This window comes from Oryctolagus cuniculus, chromosome 1, assembly GCF_964237555.1.
Source record: "Oryctolagus cuniculus chromosome 1, mOryCun1.1, whole genome shotgun sequence".
Taxonomy (NCBI): domain Eukaryota; kingdom Metazoa; phylum Chordata; class Mammalia; order Lagomorpha; family Leporidae; genus Oryctolagus; species Oryctolagus cuniculus.
The window spans coordinates 55,382,739-55,400,750 of record NC_091432.1 but is presented as its reverse complement, the minus strand read 5'-3'; the positions used below and the strand labels follow the sequence as shown (position 1 = coordinate 55,400,750).

General features: G+C 47.2%; 1 protein-coding gene across 1 annotated transcript in view; it reads left to right on the top strand.

The window, feature by feature from the left end:
• CTR9 (CTR9 homolog, Paf1/RNA polymerase II complex component) overlaps window positions 1-16,333 on the top strand; it is a 29,484-nt gene extending 13,151 nt beyond the window's left edge. The window contains exons 11-25 of the mRNA XM_002708814.5: window positions 3-131; window positions 237-420; window positions 4,408-4,496; window positions 6,215-6,400; window positions 6,487-6,574; window positions 7,098-7,246; window positions 8,870-8,986; window positions 9,106-9,251; window positions 10,201-10,272; window positions 10,784-10,919; window positions 11,100-11,246; window positions 12,008-12,165; window positions 13,088-13,184; window positions 13,399-13,511; window positions 15,272-16,333. Of these exons, the coding sequence (XP_002708860.1) occupies window positions 3-131; window positions 237-420; window positions 4,408-4,496; window positions 6,215-6,400; window positions 6,487-6,574; window positions 7,098-7,246; window positions 8,870-8,986; window positions 9,106-9,251; window positions 10,201-10,272; window positions 10,784-10,919; window positions 11,100-11,246; window positions 12,008-12,165; window positions 13,088-13,184; window positions 13,399-13,511; window positions 15,272-15,698 (2,238 nt within the window). The 3' untranslated portion in view covers window positions 15,699-16,333. The remainder of the gene's footprint in view (window positions 1-2; window positions 132-236; window positions 421-4,407; window positions 4,497-6,214; window positions 6,401-6,486; window positions 6,575-7,097; window positions 7,247-8,869; window positions 8,987-9,105; window positions 9,252-10,200; window positions 10,273-10,783; window positions 10,920-11,099; window positions 11,247-12,007; window positions 12,166-13,087; window positions 13,185-13,398; window positions 13,512-15,271) is intronic.
• Window positions 16,334-18,012: the final 1,679 nt, after the last annotated feature.

Here is an 18,012-nt window from a genome sequence, read left to right as displayed (position 1 = left end):
AGGGTGCCCTTTCGGCTTATGGAACGGCCACGCGGATCCTTCAGGAGAAAGTGCAGGCTGATGTCCCCCCCGAGATTCTGAATAACGTGGGTGCCCTCCATTTCCGGCTTGGCAACCTAGGGGAGGCAAAGGTAGGGAACTAGAAGTACTCTCGTAATAGTTGGTTAAGTTCAGTGTACACCTTTTAAAGACGTGTTGACCAGGTCTTTTAACAACGTGCTTTGCTTTTCTTCTAGAAATATTTTTTGGCATCACTGGATCGTGCAAAGGCAGAAGCCGAGCATGACGAACATTATTATAATGCCATTTCCGTTACGACGTCATACAATCTAGCCAGGTTGTATGAGGCAATGTGTGAATTCCATGAAGCAGAAAAACTATATAAAAACATCTTACGAGAACATCCGAATTATGTTGACTGTAAGAATTTTGAATTTATGGAATAAAATCCCCAAATTCCCACAATAGCAAAAATTTAGCCTGCAGGAAAAGCATCTTTCTTAGAACTGATAGTAAAAAAAAATTTGCGGGTTCTGATTGTCTCCCTTCTGTACAAATTTGTGACAAAAAAAGTGCAGCTTTATTTATAATTTATGCTCAAAAGAAACAGGTAACCCAGTTGGACCATACTCAGTTACTAGGCTGTGTTCAGTGGAATCAGCTAATTTTATTAGGCTTCCAACAACTCTGATATATTCGATACTGGATTTACCTTTATAACTATGGTGACATGTTATGACATGTAAACATTTTTGCAGTGCTTATAATAGTGAAAAAGTATTTTTCCTTGAAAAAATTCTTACTGAAATGTCGCTCCCCCTCTTCGTGGAGGAACGACACAGGACCCTGCGCTGTTCTTTCGTCTGCTCGGCCCTCCCCGGGTTTGCTGCTGGTTCTTCCCGGGTTGGCTACTATCCCTTCCACCTCCGTGGAAGGGCAGTTCCCCCTGGCCACATTCCCCACTTCCGCAGGGGAGCGGCACACCGCCGGCCGGCTCTCTCGGGGGCTGCACGGGTTCCCTTAGATGTTCCCCATAGATGTTCCCGGTGCATGCCGTTTCTCTCCTCCTTTATAGTCCTCCTCCGCCAATCCCAACTCGGCTGCCCACACGCCGAGTACGCTGCTTTCCTCCAATCAGGAGCAAGTCCTACAGCTCATTAGTTGAACTCGAGGCAGCTGTGCGGAAGCTGTTTACTTCTCTCCCAACGCCATATTGTGGGAGAGCAGATGCATAGAATAAGTCTTAATTCGAGTAACAGTCTAGTCCGGATTGCTCCCCACAGATCCCCCTTTCTTTTTATTTTTTAGCGTTGATACGCGCCTGTCTTCGGTGTCCCGCGGCACACACTCTGCTCTACTTGCTAGAGTTGCCACAGGCTCTTACAAGTCCTATCAATCAGGAAAACCGAATCCGGGTCCTCTCTTCGCCATTGTGAGGAGGTTTTTAGGCGCTGATGCGTGCCTGTGTTCGGTGCCCTGCAGCGCATACTCTGCTCTGCTAGAACTGCCTGCAGGTGTTTACAAAACCTATCAGGCAAACCGAATCCAAGCCTTCTCATTGCTGTATTGTGGGGGAGACTTATTAGTGTTGGTTCGTGCCTATCTTCGGTGACCTGCAGCTCATACTCTGGTCGAGCTGCTTGTTGGCGCTTACCGCCTTAAATCAGGCAGACCGAATCCAAGCTTAATATTGTTGTATTGTGGGGAAGCCTTACTGATGTTAATTCGTGCCTGTCTTCGGTGACCTGCGGCGCATAAGCTGCTAGCTGCCCGCAGGTGCTCATCGCCTCACTTGATTAGGCAGACCGAATCCAAGCTCTCACATTGCAGTGTTGTAGGGAGGCCTTTTTATTTCTCTATTTCTCTATCTCCGGGCATTCCTATTTCTCCCATTTTACTTCTATCTTCCAGCATTCCTATTTTTCTCACTTTAGTTCTAAAACTTCTGTTTCTCTTATCCCTGCAGCTTCCCGGCGCCTCGCGCTGCCGGCAGCTTCACGGCTCCGCGCAGCTTCAGCCCGCGCCTCATCTGCGCGGCTCGGCTTTGCGCGGCTTGGCTTCGCGAAGCGCTCCGCGGTCTCCACGCTTAACCCTTTCGCGTCTGAACCACAGCCACGCCAGCGTTCCCTATCTATTCACGCCCCGTGCTCTCTCTGCACGCGGCGGCTTCCGCGAGTAACACAGCGTAGCTTGCGTCTCCGCCACTAGCATTCAATCTAAGTTCCCCGGGCTAGCCTGGCGAATTCAACCCAGCGTACGTCTCCGCCCCACGATTTGGCTTCCCGTCCTTTGCTCCCCGGGCTAATCAGACGGATCCCAATCTGGCTTACGTCTCAGCTTCTGGTTTCAACTTTTCGCCCCCTATTCCCGGGCTAACTTGAGAATCCCAAAGTGGCTTTCGTGTCCGCCTTGGCCTGCCCCCCACGGCTTCAATTTCCCTAACATTTTTCTCTACCCGGTATGTTTCCCCAAGCTTTCCTCCAACAATACTCCTCCCTCATTTCTCCTGGCCTCTCCCCACAGTCCGCGTCCGAGTCTGTTTGTTCTAGCTTTCACCTTCGCTTTCCACCTTAGAGATTTCTCCCAGCTTCCCCCCGTAGTCCGTATCCGAGTCTATGCCTAGGCTTTCAATAGCTTCTTCCGGCTCCTTTTTCGTCCGGCTTTTCCCTAGGCTGTTTGCTAGTCTCTCTCTCCGATATTTTCCCTAGTTCTTCCCGTTTCTTCCCTCCTAAGTTTTTTATCCGTCCTAGGTTTCCTATCCGAGTCACGGCACCATTATGTCGCTCCCCCTCTTCGTGGAGGAACGACACAGGACCCTGCGCTGTTCTTTCGTCTGCTCGGCCCTCCCCGGGTTTGCTGCTGGTTCTTCCCGGGTTGGCTACTATCCCTTCCACCTCCGTGGAAGGGCAGTTCCCCCTGGCCACATTCCCCACTTCCGCAGGGGAGCGGCACACCGCCGGCCGGCTCTCTCGGGGGCTGCACGGGTTCCCTTAGATGTTCCCCATAGATGTTCCCGGTGCATGCCGTTTCTCTCCTCCTTTATAGTCCTCCTCCGCCAATCCCAACTCGGCTGCCCACACGCCGAGTACGCTGCTCTCCTCCAATCAGGAGCAAGTCCTACAGCTCATTAGTTGAACTCGAGGCAGCTGTGCGGAAGCTGTTTACTTCTCTCCCAACGCCATATTGTGGGAGAGCAGATGCATAGAATAAGTCTTAATTCGAGTAACAGTCTAGTCCGGATTGCTCCCCACACTGAAAGGCCCCAGTTTGAGTTTTTGCAACCAAGACATTAAAAATATGAAAGGTTTTTAATTAAAAAGTAATTTTCATTGGTTTATGGATTTGAGAGGACAGATAGAGAGCTCGCATACTTTCTTATTTTGTCTTAGTCGCATCAGGAGCTATTAACTTGGCATCTATAGAGCTATTGTGGATGCAAAACTGATTTCAAATAAATCAGATTTTAGTTGAATGTCAAACTGAATTCACATTGACTTGATAGCACTGAGCCATTATTGATTTCTTGAAGAGAATTACCTTTTCTAGAGAAAACAATTTGAATTTGTGTTGTACATTGAAGTGCAAGAACCATGGTTCGAATCCAGGACTAGTAAGTAGTAGTCCCCCATAGTCACATGCTTCCACTTGTGTCATATGACAGGCAACCTTTTAAGAAAAAATTACTGGATTCTTAGCTTCTCTATATGCTGTAATTTTAATTTTAAACATTCCTTAGATACTACAAGTAATACTTGTCTGTGTTTTACTTATTGTTCTTAGATTTAGGTGAATGTAAAAACTAGAATCATATTACAGAAATAATTGAAAGTTTAATTCCAATTGTTTGGGGGAATCTGACATTAACTTTTATGCCATAGTCTTTGGAAACATTTAAAAGCACTATTCTTGCTTTTTTTCTATACTACAGAGAGTGTTATTTGTCATCTCCTTCTTTGTTCTTATTCTGTTGTGATTTGTTTCAGTTATTTGTGGGAAATAACTTCTTAATATGTTTGTTTTCTTGAATTAAAGTTTTCATGTGGAGAATATTAAAAAAAAAAAAGAAAGAAAAGAAAAAACTACTGGCAGTGGTATGTGTTGGAGAGAAATTGGAAACAGAGACCAAAGCCAAGCTTTTTAAAATATAGCTTCAGATAAGGGCTTGGACCAGGGTGCTAGCATTGAGAATGGAATGGAAGAGATAAATCCTAGATTCCAAATAGTAAGACATGACAAAATTACACTTGAACTTGTTAGGCTGATGTTGGATGTTTTTCACCCCTGGGACTTTGTGTTTCTTGTATGGACATTTTCACAAGAAAGAGTTATTTCTAGAGTATGACTTTAAATTGTGATCCTGCATAGCTAACATTTTGAACATAAAACCTTTTAAATACATGTTTTCAGGCTATTTGCGCCTAGGAGCCATGGCCAGAGATAAAGGAAACTTTTATGAGGCTTCAGATTGGTTTAAGGAAGCTCTTCAGATTAATCAGGTTAGTAATATTAATGTTTAGGTTTGAGAGATAATATTTTCACTTCTTTCCAAGAACCCTGTAAATCAGTTCTTTCTTTTAATGGCTGTCATATTTGTAGTATTTTGGCATCTCTCTGTTTTGTTGTTGTTGTTTTCCATTTATATATTAAGAATACTGAAGAGTGGGATAGGGGTTTGATCTATCAGTCAAGACAAACTGGTTGGCCGGTGCCATGACTCACTAGGCTAATCCTCCGCCTGAGGCAATGGTACCCCAGGTTCTAGTCCCTGTCGGGGCACCGGATTCTGTCCCGGTTGCTCCTCTTCCAGTCCAGCTCTCTGCTGTTGCCCGGGAAGGCAGTGGAGGATGGCCCAGGTCCTTGGGCCCTGCACCCGCATGGGAGACCAGGAGGAAGCACCTGGTTCCTGGCTTCGGATCAGCACAGCGCACTGGCCGCAACGCGCTGGCCGTAGCGGCCACTTGGGGAGTGAACCAACAGAAAAAGGAAGACCTTTCTCTCTGTCTCTCTCTCTCACTGTCTAACTCTGCCTGTCAAAAAAAAGAAAAAAAGACAAACTGGTTAAGAATGCCCATGTCCCACATCAGAATGCCTGGGTTTGATGCCTGATTCCAGCCAGCTGCCTACTAGTGTAGACCCCAGGAGGCAGTGGTGATGACTGAAGTACTTGGGTTCCTGCCACCCACATGGAGACCTAGGTTGAGTTTCCTGCTCCCAGCATTGGTTCAGCCCTAAAATTCACTCCTCAAATGCAGACATTTGGAGAGTGAACCAACAAACAGGAGTGCTTATGTGCTCTCTCTCTCTTTCTCTCTCCCCCCTTCCTCTTCTCTCTCTCTAGTTCCTGAGAACTCTTAGTCTATCCCGCTCTGCCTCTCAGATAACTAAATAAAATTTTATTTTTTACTTTTTTGAGACAGAGTCCCCATCTGCTAATTTACTCTCTAGTTACCCAAAACAACCAGGACCAGGCTGGGCCAAAACCAGCAGCTAGGAACACAATCCAGGTCTCCCATATGGGTGTCAGGGACTCAACCTCTTCAGCTATCACCTGCTGCTTCCCAGGGTCTACAGCCACAGGAAGCTGGAATCAGGAGCTAGAACCATGGCTCAAACCGAGGCAGTCTGATACGGGATGCAGGTGGTACCACTAGGCCAGACACCTGCCCCTCTGTTATTAATTAATCATGGAATAAATAGGGGCCATAGCCTCTTCTATTTACCTCCTTATTCCGTCTTCCCTCCCCCGTCCTATCCCTTCACATACACGTCAACAAATGTGACCTGGTGTGTATGCCTTACCCTCTGTAGTTTACCTCACTTGGAATTTTAGTCCCATTTGAGAAAAGCTTGTGGCATCACAGTATTTTAGCAATAGAGGAGAGCTCGTGTTAGCCTTATGATTGTGGCCCACAGTAAGAATTAGATTTCACTTCAGAGTCTAGTGTACACATACGTATATGTATAAACAGCTAAAAGCTTCCAAGTCATTATTTGTTCTTGCCAGTGGTCAGTGGGCTGATATTTCTACTTTTTTCCCCTTCTTTTGTATTTCTTGGGCTGTAAACTATGCACTACTAATGGGTCTCAATTCTCAGTTGGAAAACCACTGTTCTAATGTAAATAATAACCTCTTCAGAAACCATCTTTGTAGGAAGTTGATTGAACTCTCTCAAACTATAATTACAGATTTTGTTTCATTGTATGTGTGTTTCAGGATCATCCCGATGCTTGGTCTTTGATTGGTAATCTTCATCTGGCAAAACAAGAATGGGGTCCAGGCCAGAAGAAATTTGAGAGGATATTAAAACAGCCGTCCACACAGAGTGACACGTACTCTATGCTAGCTCTTGGCAATGTGTGGCTCCAAACTTTGCATCAGCCCACTCGAGATCGAGAAAAGGTCATCTCTTTTTGCCTTTTTAAACTAACCTTATATTCTGTGTTCTTGTTTGAATTTTTTAAAATAAGACTTGTTTCCTTTTACAGGAGAAGCGTCACCAGGATCGTGCTCTGGCCATCTACAAGCAGGTACTCAGAAATGATGCGAAGAATCTGTATGCTGCCAACGGCATAGGTGACTATCAGATGTGGGTATCCAGGGGTGGGTGTTTGTGCAGTGGCTGAGACACGCTTGAGAGGCCCGCATGCCCTGTCAGTGCCTGGGTTTACATCCCGGCCCCACTTCTAATTCCAAGTTCCTGCTCATGTGCGCCCTGTAGGGTAGCAAGTGATGGCTCAAGTATTTGTGTTCCTGTCTTGAGTTGAAATCTGAGCTCCTGGCTTCAGCCTAGCTAAGGCTGTTCTGGGCATTTGGGGAGTGAACCAGTAGATGAAGAACCTCTCTATGTCTCTCCCCATCCCTCCCTGTCCTCCCTGTCTCTGACTTTCAAGTAAATACAAATTTAAAAATTAAAAAAAAAAAAAAAGATGTGAGCATCCATAATGATTTCTGAAATGACTATTTTGAAGGAGTATTTGTAAATCAGACTTTATCTCCAAATGTAATAGATAATTATAATTGCTTTAAATAAGACTTTTAATTGTTTTACTGGCTATGATTAGAGAATTCATAAATGTGAACCTTTCTGTACCTGTAGGAGCTGTTTTGGCCCACAAAGGGTATTTCCGTGAAGCTCGTGATGTTTTTGCCCAAGTAAGAGAAGCAACAGCAGATATCAGTGATGTGTGGCTGAACTTGGCACACATCTATGTGGAGCAAAAGCAATATATCAGCGCCGTTCAGATGGTAATGTCTTGTAAGATATCTTTATGTCATGGTCATTGTTGAGCAGATGTTTTCTTAACCTTGCTGGCCCTGTCTTGGAGCTGTCTGCTATCTCTCTGATGCTGTGTCTATTCAGAGATTTGTAATTACATAATGTAAAGGCCAGGCTTTGTGGTCCAGAGATGTGAGTCCTGGTTCTGCCACTAATTGCATGTCTTGGGCAAAGGACATCCTCTCGGAGCCAATTATCCTACCTTTCAAATGGAGATGATTGTACCTTAACCTTATAGAATATTGTCAGGATCCATATGAAAAGTACTTGGCACTAACTTGCCTAGCATATTACTGAATACCCAGTAAACAGGATTTAGTATTCATTTGTTTGCTTGGTTTTTGAAACTGCAGAGTTTCAGAAAGCTGAAATGACAATATTTTTTAAAAGAAAGAAAACTTCATAGGGATAAACTTTTGTAACTGTAGAATTTTGTTGTGGTTATCTTATTTGCTGAGTACTTGAATTTGAAATAAAAGCTGCACCCAACATCTTTAATATATTAAAAAGTGGGGCCGGCATGTGGTGCAGTACAAGTGATGTCTGCGACACTGCCATCCCATATGGGCGCCAGTTCAGGTCCCGGCTGCTCCACTTCCTATCCAGCTCTCTACTAATGCACCTGGGAAAGCAGCAGAAAATTCTTGAGCCCCCACCACCGACGTGGGAGACGTGAATGGAATTTCAGGCTCCTGGCTTCAGCCCGACTCAGCCCTGGCTGTTATGGGGAGTAAACCAGTGGATGGAAGATCAATCTATCCCTGTCTCTGTAACTCTACCTTTCAAATAAATAATAAATCTTAAAGATACATGTATATATTAAAAAGTAAAAAGACCTGCAGGTTATATTATGGTCAGAAAGAACTAGCTTCTTACGTAAGGTAGAAAAAGACCAGATGAGGCTTTTGGAAGAGGTTTACCTTTATTCTAAAAAGAGTGAGTTACTGTTGGTGTTCAAAATATTGGAAGGGCAATGATCACAGGGACTCACAGAATTGCGATTGCATATGGCAACCTGAGAGGTTGTGTTTTTTGAAGTGGGCCTTCCTGATCTGCAAAATTGTAATGTTGTCTTTTATAAATGCAAATCAATTATCAGAGACACTGGTCTTTTCCTATGACAAGATGTGTTCCATGGTCAAAAAGTGTGATATTCATGTCAAAATTAACAATTTTATTGCGTTGATCTTACCAAAAAGTGAAGCAGAACAGTAAGAATTCTCATGCTCATGCCAGTAGATTCCAGCAATCCTACAGCAAGGTCCTAGAGAGTATGCCCACGGGAGCTGGGTGTGTGACTTTTAATAAGTGGTCAGTAAACCGATTCTCCGTGGCTTCCCAACCTGCTTACTCTTTCTTTAAGTGTTGGTCCAAATTTCAAGTGAGAAAATGATTTCAAGTGTCTAGTTTTTCTAAGGATCAGATTTTTATGTTGTGAAAATGTATCCTAGATGAATGCCAAAAATCATTTCCAAAATCATTCTCTGAAAATAACCCTACAGGGTAAAATACAAAGCTTCAAAATCACTTGAAGTTTTGCTGCAAAATGAAAAGACCATTTAATCCCTGTTGGATTTCACTCTGTTTCGTAGTATGAAAACTGCCTCCGGAAATTCTATAAGCACCAGAACACCGAAGTTGTGCTGTATTTGGCCCGGGCCTTGTTCAAGTGTGGCAAGTTACAGGAATGCAAGCAGACTTTGCTGAAGGTAAAAGCGAGAGCTCACTGGGGCTCCCGTGCGTTTCTGTGCTGGACTGTGTATTTTTAATTCTTTCGTCTGTGTTTTCACATAGCTACTAACAGTCTGCGTTTACTTTTTACTTGCAGGCTAGACATGTGGCGCCCAGTGATACGGTTCTCATGTTTAATGTGGCCCTGGTCCTACAGAGATTAGCTACCTCTGTCCTGAAAGATGAAAAAAGTAATCTGAAGGAAGTTCTTAATGCTGTGAAAGAACTGGAGCTTGCGCACAGGTAAAAAGCCTGTGGGGAACACCTTTGAATTGAAATGCTTTTTTTTTTTTAAGTCATTTGTCTCCAGAGGTGCTGAAAGATTCTTCCCTAAAAAGCAAACTCCATCAGAATCATTCTAGGCATATTTGTGCTAAGGCAGATGGCTGCCATCAGGTGGCGCCATACTGCAGCCAGAATCCAGCCACCAGTGGCTTATGGAGCCCCACCCTTTGAACTGGCTGACTGGCTTGGTCGCTTGCCTTAGATTTTTCAGTAATCTGACAATAATTTGATTTGGCATTTTATTCATGTGAGAAATTTAGATTCCAATTAGGCTTGTTTTATTTTTATACCAGTGTGTCTTGATGAGATGTTGGTTTTCGTTGAACTAGGATTAAGTTCTTAACTCTAGAATACTGCTTACTGGGTTTATTCAGCTCAGCTCAAAATTTACTTAACCTGATAGTATTTCTTCAGTAATTCGGTGTGTGGTGAGATTAAAACCTGACATCTTTTCAGGTTTTATGCAACCTATTTGAATCTCGTTTAACATTTCTTCCTTGCTTAGTGAAGTGTAGGTGTTTTCCTGACCTAAGTGCCCTGGCTGCCATGCTGACGTGTTTCATAAATTTACTGTTCAGTCAGTATTCGTTGGTTGAATTGATTTTTTTTGTTGTTGTTATTTGTGAGCTTACTGATGGTATTAAACAACATTGCCCGTCTTGCTAAACTCCTCTTTTATTAAACGTGGTGAGTGGCTTATTGATAACAACCTTCTTTTAGGTGAGTTGGGTGTGTAATTTTCCTCTTGAGATGATAGTCCTTTGTACATTCTGTGCATCCATGTAAATCAGCCAGTCAAGACATAAGCCTTTCTTCAGTTTGTTTTGGTAGAACAGATTAAAAATCTAACAGGCTTTTTAAATTAGACCCTTTCTTTTAAGTATTTTCTTTTCCTCATTCCATTTAGATACTTCAGTTACCTGAGTAAAGTGGGTGACAAGATGAGATTTGATTTGGCGCTTGCTGCTACAGAAGCAAGGTAATGTTACTGTTTGTGGCGAGTGCCTGGTTGGGCTGGGAGAGCAACACAGCAGCAAACAGGGACTGCTGGCTTTGCAAGGCTCGGTCTTTCACACACGTCAGGACTCCCTAACCCATGCCAACACTGTTTTCTTTCAAGGAGTTTGGCACAAATGATTGAGTACAAGAACTTAAGTTGTGGGGAAATACCTGTGTGTTTCACTAATGTCAGCAGTGTCACCAGTCAGCATGGTGCCTGGCTCTCTCTTGAGTCACCTGAAGATGATGTTAGAAGTCTGTTAAGCTGTGCCTTGAGAGGGTGTTTGTGATTTGGGAACTTAACATAGTTGACGGAACTAACGTGCTAAAGAAAATTAGTCTTGCTAATTAAGGCTTCACACAGATGTCATCTAATGATTCTGCTTCAGATTTGTTAACTTAAGGAAAAATCAGGTGCTCTTGAATTTCTCGTTTGTTTTAAGAACGTGTCCTTTCTACTTTCATATTTCTCCGACCCTAACATGTTCCAGACAATGCTCTGACTTGCTGAGCCAGGCGCAGTACCACGTGGCCCGAGCCCGCAAACAGGACGAGGAAGAGCGGGAGCTGCGGGCCAAACAAGAGCAAGAAAAGGAGCTGTTAAGGCAGAAACTTCTGAAAGAGCAGGTACCTCGTGCCATCGGGTCTCCCAGGTGTGCTAGAATTACAGAAGTGTGTGCATACACGTGCTTCGGTTTTTTTTTTTTTTAAACCCTTCAGTTTTTTCATTATGGTAGCCTTCAGTTTTTTTCATCATAAGAACATTTTGATGGGATTTTTTTTCCGCCTACCTTGTTTTCCTCACAGGAAGAGAAACGTCTCAGAGAAAAGGAAGAGCAAAAGAAACTTTTGGAACAGCGGGCCCAATATGTGGAGAAGACCAAAAATATTCTTATGTTTACTGGCGAGACCGAAGCAACAAAAGAGAAGAAAAGAGGTGGTGGCGGTGGGCGGGTAAGACACGACCCCTGCTGGCGCTGACAGAAGTGAATCTGATACATTCCCTCTGTCCCTAGTCCTTAGCTTTGACTTCCTCCTTTACTAAGAGACAGTCTTCTGACACAGAGAATGGCATCCAGTGTTTAGAAGTGCATTCCGGCCGGCGCCGCGGCTCACTAGGCTAATCCTCCACCTGCGGTGCCGGCACACCGGGTTCTAGTCCCGGTCGGGGCGCCGGATTCTGTCCCGGTTGCCTCTCTTCCAGGCCAGCTCTCTGCTGTGGCCCGGGAGTGCAGTGGAGGATGGCCCAAGTGCTTGGGCCCTGCACCCCATGGGAGACCAGGAGAAGCACCTGGCTCCTGCCATCGGATCAGCGCGGTGCGCCGGCCACAGCGCGCCAGCCGCGGCGGCCATTGGAGGGTGAACCAACGGCAAGAGAAAGACCTTTCTCTCTGTCTCTCTCTCTCACTGTCCACTCTGCCTGTCAAAAAAAGAAAAAAAAAAGAAGTGCATTCCAAGGTTAGCTAAGTACGTTTTACCTTGTAATGGCCTTGGAGTAGTTGATGACTTTTGCGCAGTGTTAACCAGTTGAGACAGTCAACCCAATTAGAAGTTGTAGACATCTGGGCCTGGTCAGGCATCTCTTGCATGTGACTTAGTAAAAGATCCCTCACTTGGCACATGGCTGCTAGAATGTGCCAACTTCCTATACCCTAGAGTTCCGGCCGCACTCCACCTTCCAGGAAATAACTGAGTTCATTTTGTTTGGATTTTAGCGTTCAAAGAAGGGAGGAGAGTTTGATGAATTTGTCAATGATGACACAGACGATGACTTACCTGTCTCCAAAAAGAAGAAGAAAAGAAAGGGCAGTGGTAGTGAACAAGAAGGTGAAGAAGAGGAGGGTGGTGAGAGAAAGAAGAAAAAGAGGAGAAGGTAGTACCATCCGTAATGTGTCCTAGATAACCTTGTGAAAATAGCAGGAGAAACCCTCACCTTCTGAATCTGTCTGCCAGCCGGATCACGTGATCTTCCCAGTGATGCTGTGTGCTCCTGCTTCCTACCGGAACCCTAAAACAGAGCACATGCCCTTCCGCAGTCCTCAGTCAGTGGGGCCCTCTTGTGTCTTTACAACCATGGTATCTGTTGGCAGATGTAGGCGACAGAGAGAGAGAAGACCTCTCTGTCTTCTCTGAAGGTGTGCGCTTCAGCTGTGCACACAGTCTCAGCCTCCAGTCCCACTGGTGCATTGGAACAGCAGTGCCTACCTGGCTGCGTGCGCAGAATGTGAATGTATGGCAGCTCCTCTTACACTGCCCGGTCAGGGCTGCCCTGCCCCTCTCGCAGCTCTCCCGTGCCCTCACGTAGCACTGCCGTGTCCAGGAGCCCCTGCCGGCTGCCTTCCTTAGGCTGCCCTTCCCGGTCGTGGTCAGCTGTGTGTGAGAAAGAACCTGATAAATTCTTTCAGGCCCAGCCAGACCTGTGGAGTTGAAGCTGTGATGAGGACATTAGCAGCAGGCCTGGAATTAGTCGTTGGGAAGGAAGGAACGGGGCAAGATGTGGGGGTCTGGAGCGGGTGTTTTTACAGAGTTGCTCTCACCCCACCCAGCGCCAGATGCAAACTTCGAGTGCTGAGAGAGTGCACGCTTGACTAAGTCAGGCAGCAGATGTCGCGGGCACGCGGCGTGCTCATTGCCAAGTCCTGAGCCGCGGCCTCCGCCCCCGCGGAGTGTCGGGTCTGTCGAGGACAGTTCCTGCTCAGCGGGGTTTTCAGAATGAAGAGTGTCTTGATGGCAGAGTAGTGTGAGGTGAGAGGCTTGCGTGACTGCTGACAAACTCTCTCTCGGTGTTCTCTAAGACCTCCGAAGGGAGAAGAAGGGTCTGACGACGATGAGACAGAAAATGGCCCCAAACCGAAAAAGCGCCGTCCTCCGAGAGCAGAGAAGAAGAAGGCTGTAAGTTTCAGGGCTCTGTCCTTGCCCCGTAGGTGGAGACCACCACCTGCCCTGGAAGGCCTCCCTCCCCGCAGCTCCCACAGGCGCAAGTGCTGCTTGGCATCCTTTGGGAGGCTGCTTGATGGTTTCGTTGTAGTACAGATCCAGTTCAGCAGGAAGTCTTCACTATGGAAGAGTCTTGCCTGATCCGTTATGTGTCACATTTCTTCTTCAGCCCAAGCCAGAACGTCTGCCTCCTTCAATGAAGGGAAAAATAAAATCCAAAGCCATAATATCATCCAGCGATGATTCTTCAGATGAGGACAAACTGAAGATTGCTGACGAAGGGTAGGACTTGCTCCCTTGGGGAATCCCTCTAGTGCTGTGGGTAAAGCAGAAGTGGTTGGTAATCTGGCTGTCTGCACTAGGGAAAATATGCCTGTCTTTTAATAAGAGGGAGCAGATGGATAGCCTCGGTGCCAGATGTCTTCTCTCTGGCTTCTTAGAGCCCGAGCAGACATCTTGTCCTCACCCCTCACTTTGTCCTTCGACTCCTTCCTCCCTCAAAGAAGACCTGTTCTTCAGTCTCGTTCCTTCATGGACACTGGCTGGTGTTTCTTAGATGACAGCCTCCTAGAGGAGACAAATCCTTTTACTGCCTTGCCACTGACTAAAAGTGTTAGCGAGTAGCTTGCGCCTGGACTTTGGAGACGGGATACCCCGTCCTCCCTCCCGGGCAGTGGGATTCGCCTCGGCCTGCTCCCCAGGCGGCTGAGCCTCGACTCTCCCTCAGCTCACCGCTCACCTGATGAGGTGGTACAGGGTACTGTGTGTCCAAAACTTCCCCTCAGGCTCCAGCCGCCTCCCTGTGGAGGCCTGGACTCGAGCTCACTACTGCACCTGCACCGCACCGTGTGCTTCTTTGGCCATTGTTTTATTCCTTCATTCGACAGACACTTGAACATCTGTTGTATGCGTGAAGTGCGGGGGGTTTAGGGAAGAAAACAGAGCCCATAAATTCCCCCTGGGGGGTTTTGGAGAATAACAACAGAACAAGTTTAACGCTTGCTTTGTGTTTACGGCGCTCCAGGGACCATACCTAATCTGGAGTTGGGGTGATGGTAGGAGTCTAAGATGTATTTCCGTAAAAGAAGAGGTGTTTGCATTGAAGTACAGCGTCCTGGGGGTCGGAGGTGAGGCAGAGGGAGAGGGTCAGCATGTTGAGAGCACAGGGTGCGGTGCAGGCCCGGCCTGGCGGGGGAGAGATCTCTAGAGAAGCAGCTGTAAGGTCTACTGCACCCCTTCCCTCTGACAGCTCCGTCGGACACGCATTTGGGGCGCCTTTCCCTAAGGTGGTGCTTTGTCCTCACCCCCATGCTGGTCTGCTGGTTTGATCACGCCTGAGCAGTGTGTGGCTTTTAAATATGAGCACTGTGGAGACTACACGTAGAGAGGAAGGCCCAGTGTGGGCGGCAACCTGCCGCCACACCCAACCCGAAGTCAAGGCCGAGTTTATTAAGTCACTTGCCTCACTTAACCTTCATCCTGGCCAGCATGGAGTGCATGTGCTTATTTGCCCAGGTGACATGAAGTGAGCCGAGTCCTAGCTAGTGGGCCCACTGGGCCTGCACACATATACAGAGCCCCCTTCCGCATCACTCTTGATGTTCTCAGAGTGGACTGGGTCACCTGTTGCATACCTGGGTTTCTTTCCCAGTTCGAGCCTTTTGCCCGCCTGCGGTGATGTCCTTGTGTGTCACCTCCCTCGCCTCCCCCAGACTAAGCTCTGTGCGGGTCAGTACTTCTCCCACAGAAACCCGAAGCAGGGACTCCACTGGGGAAACGTGTCCGCCCCAGAGCAGCTGTCCCGGTGGCAGGGGCTCTCCCGGCCAAGACTCGCTGGTGCCACCACCCCGCGGAGCAGAGCGGCTCGTCCTTCTCCCTTCACACGGCCCTGACAGTAGGGGGCTGAGGCGCGGTGGGCCACTCCTGCAGCCCGGGGAGGGGCCGGCCCTTGGTGGCACTGGCCAGCAGAGGTCCTGGCGCGGCCTCTGTAGAGGTGAGCTTGTTAGTAAGGACAGACAAGTACCCTTCCTTCTCTTTGCCAGACGTCCCAGGAACAGCGACAGTGACAGCGACTCGGACGAGGACGAGCGGCAGAAGAAACGGGCCTCGTCGGAGGAGAGCGACTCGGACGAGCACCAGAACAAGTCCGGCAGCGAGGCGGGCAGTCCCCGCAGGCCCCGGAGACAGCAGTCCGACGAGGACTCAGACAGCGAGCGGCCGTCCCGGCAGCGGGCCTCAGGGGCCGAGCAGTCTGACAACGAGTCCGTGCAGTCCGGGAGGAGCCGCTCGGCAGGCTCCGAGAACGACTCCCGCCCGGCCTCCCCCAGCGCCGAGTCTGATCGCGAATCCGAGAGGGGATCGGATAACGAGGGCTCTGGCCAAGGCTCCGGAAACGAATCGGAACCCGAGGGCTCCAACAACGAGGCTTCGGATCGGGGCTCAGAGCGTGGGTCAGATGACAGCGACTAGGTTGTGTGTCATAAAGAAACAGCATCTCTGCAGGAAACTTTTTTAATATATGAAAGCTGTGAGAAACACGTTTCGGATGTTTAGTCAAACAATTGTGAAGTTTTTTCTTAAGGCAATTTTTTTCCTATCTGTTTGTATATTATGCCCCAAGAGACATTTCCAGTGCTCAATTCCAGTATCTGAGTCTCTCGTGATAATGAGACTGTCCTTCATCGTGGTACAGTTCCACCTGTCATATGTGAAAGCTGCAGTAAAAGTAAATGCAGATGCTAAACCATTCCTACCAAGACCGGACTGAAACGGCACAGATGTCTCCCGCATCTCCTTTGTGTGTTCAGCAGCATCCTGTTTTGATTTTTATTGCAATCTTTGGCCAAGTGCTGCAGAAACTTGGTGTTAATGTCTTTGCTCCCTTTTGAGTTTAGATTGAGAACATTTTTATTTTCTGGAGGAAGAGGTATCTACTGTATTCTTGCACCAAAGTACATATGAAAGGAGGGTGATACTGCAGCCATGCAGTTACAAATCACAAATCTATAATTTGTTAGGTTGAATGAGGTGTGGAAACCCCTTTTCTGTTACTAGACTGCAAAAGCCTACCTAAGCCACGTAATAAAATTCTTTACCAACTTTCATGGGTAACTTTGTGTGTTTTTTCTCAGTAATGTTTGTATATGAGTTTTTTTTTAAGATTTGTTTATTTATTTGAAAGAGTTACAGAGTGGGTGAGACAGCAGAAGAGGGAGGGAGAGAGAAAGATCTTCCATCCTCTTGTTCACTTCTGAGATGGCCGAGATGGCTGCCATGGCCAGTGCTGGGCCAGGCCACAGCCAGGAGCTTCATCCAGGTCTACCACATGGGGGCAGGGGCCCAGTCACTTGGGCCTTCTGCTGCTTTTCCCAGACCATTAGCAGGGAACTGGATCAGAAGTGGAGCAGCCAGAACTCGAACCAGCACACATATAGAACATTGGTGTCTCAGGCAGCAGCTTTACCTGCTATGCTACAATGCCAGCCTCTGTATATGAAAATTTAGCATAAGGAAATTATGTGGATATTTGGAATAACTTGCATTAGGCCAAAGGTCGCTTTCTCAAGACTTTTGTAATTCTTTTGAGGTTTGTGGAGAGATACTAGTATGTATTTTTATTTTCAGTCATCAATGTAAGAATAATCTTATGTAGCCATTTGCAAAGAGCTTTAATGAATGCAGTCAGCACATACTAAGTATACTGTATTAGACACAGAATTGAGAACATTGAGATAAGATGCCCTTCCTGAGGTGGGCGGGGTCCCAGCAGGTTATACTGCCACTTGGGTTGCCTGTATCCCATGTCAGTGCTGGTTTGAGTCCCAGCTTCCCATCCAGCTTCCTGCTGACACATCTTGGGAAGCCCAAGTGTGTGGACCTCGGCTACCCACCAGGGAGACCTGGAGGGAGTTCTGTGTTCCTGTCTGCAACTGGGCCCACTCCTGGCTGTTGCAGGCATTTTGAGAGTGAAACAGTAGATGGAAGATTTCTCTGTGTCTCTGTCTCCCCTTCTGTCACTCGGCCTCTCAGGTAGATGAGGGAAAAAAAAGGAATATTTTTTAAATAATAAACTGTTCTTCCTGTCCTCAAAAATCTGGTGGAGACAAGTTGCCTGTCCCTGTGGTGTGAGAACTGGGGGGCTAACGTTGGTCCGAAAGCAGTTGTCAAATGGCTCCTGGTTAAGGCAGGGTTTCCTAAAGGACAGGAGACGGGCTGACTCAGGCCCGGCCCAGTGGAGATGTCCAGAGAGGGGGCGGGAGGCATAGGGAGTCTCACGTGCAACGCTAGGAACAATTACATGAGAGGAACCTGCAGGTACCCTGCTTTCAAAGTGGCGGAGCCTGGCTGGTGGGGTGCAGCTGGTACTGGTGAAGCTCAGACCAGAACCCAGGTCTGTCTCTTTCCATGCTTGTTCCCATGGGTCACTTGAGATGAATTTGTTAAACCCCAAGTGACAAGAATCTGAGTTAAAGAATGTTTCTCAATGGATGTAGCTTGGGAGCGAGGCCCTTGGAAAGCCACCTACAAAGGGAGTCGGCTGGGTGTGTGTTGTGATTTCTCTGTGACTTGCCTCCCACTACAGGTTTTAGCTACAAAAGTGCCCTCTGTGGGACGGTGTAGTGGTGCAGCAGGTTAAGCCGCCGCCTGGGACCCCAGCATCCCACATGAGTCCCAGTTAGTCCTGGCTGCTCCACTTCTGATCTACTTCCCTACTAATGCACCTGGGAAAGAAGCGGAAGGTGGCCCAAGTCCTTGGGCCCCTGCACCCATGTGGGAGACACAG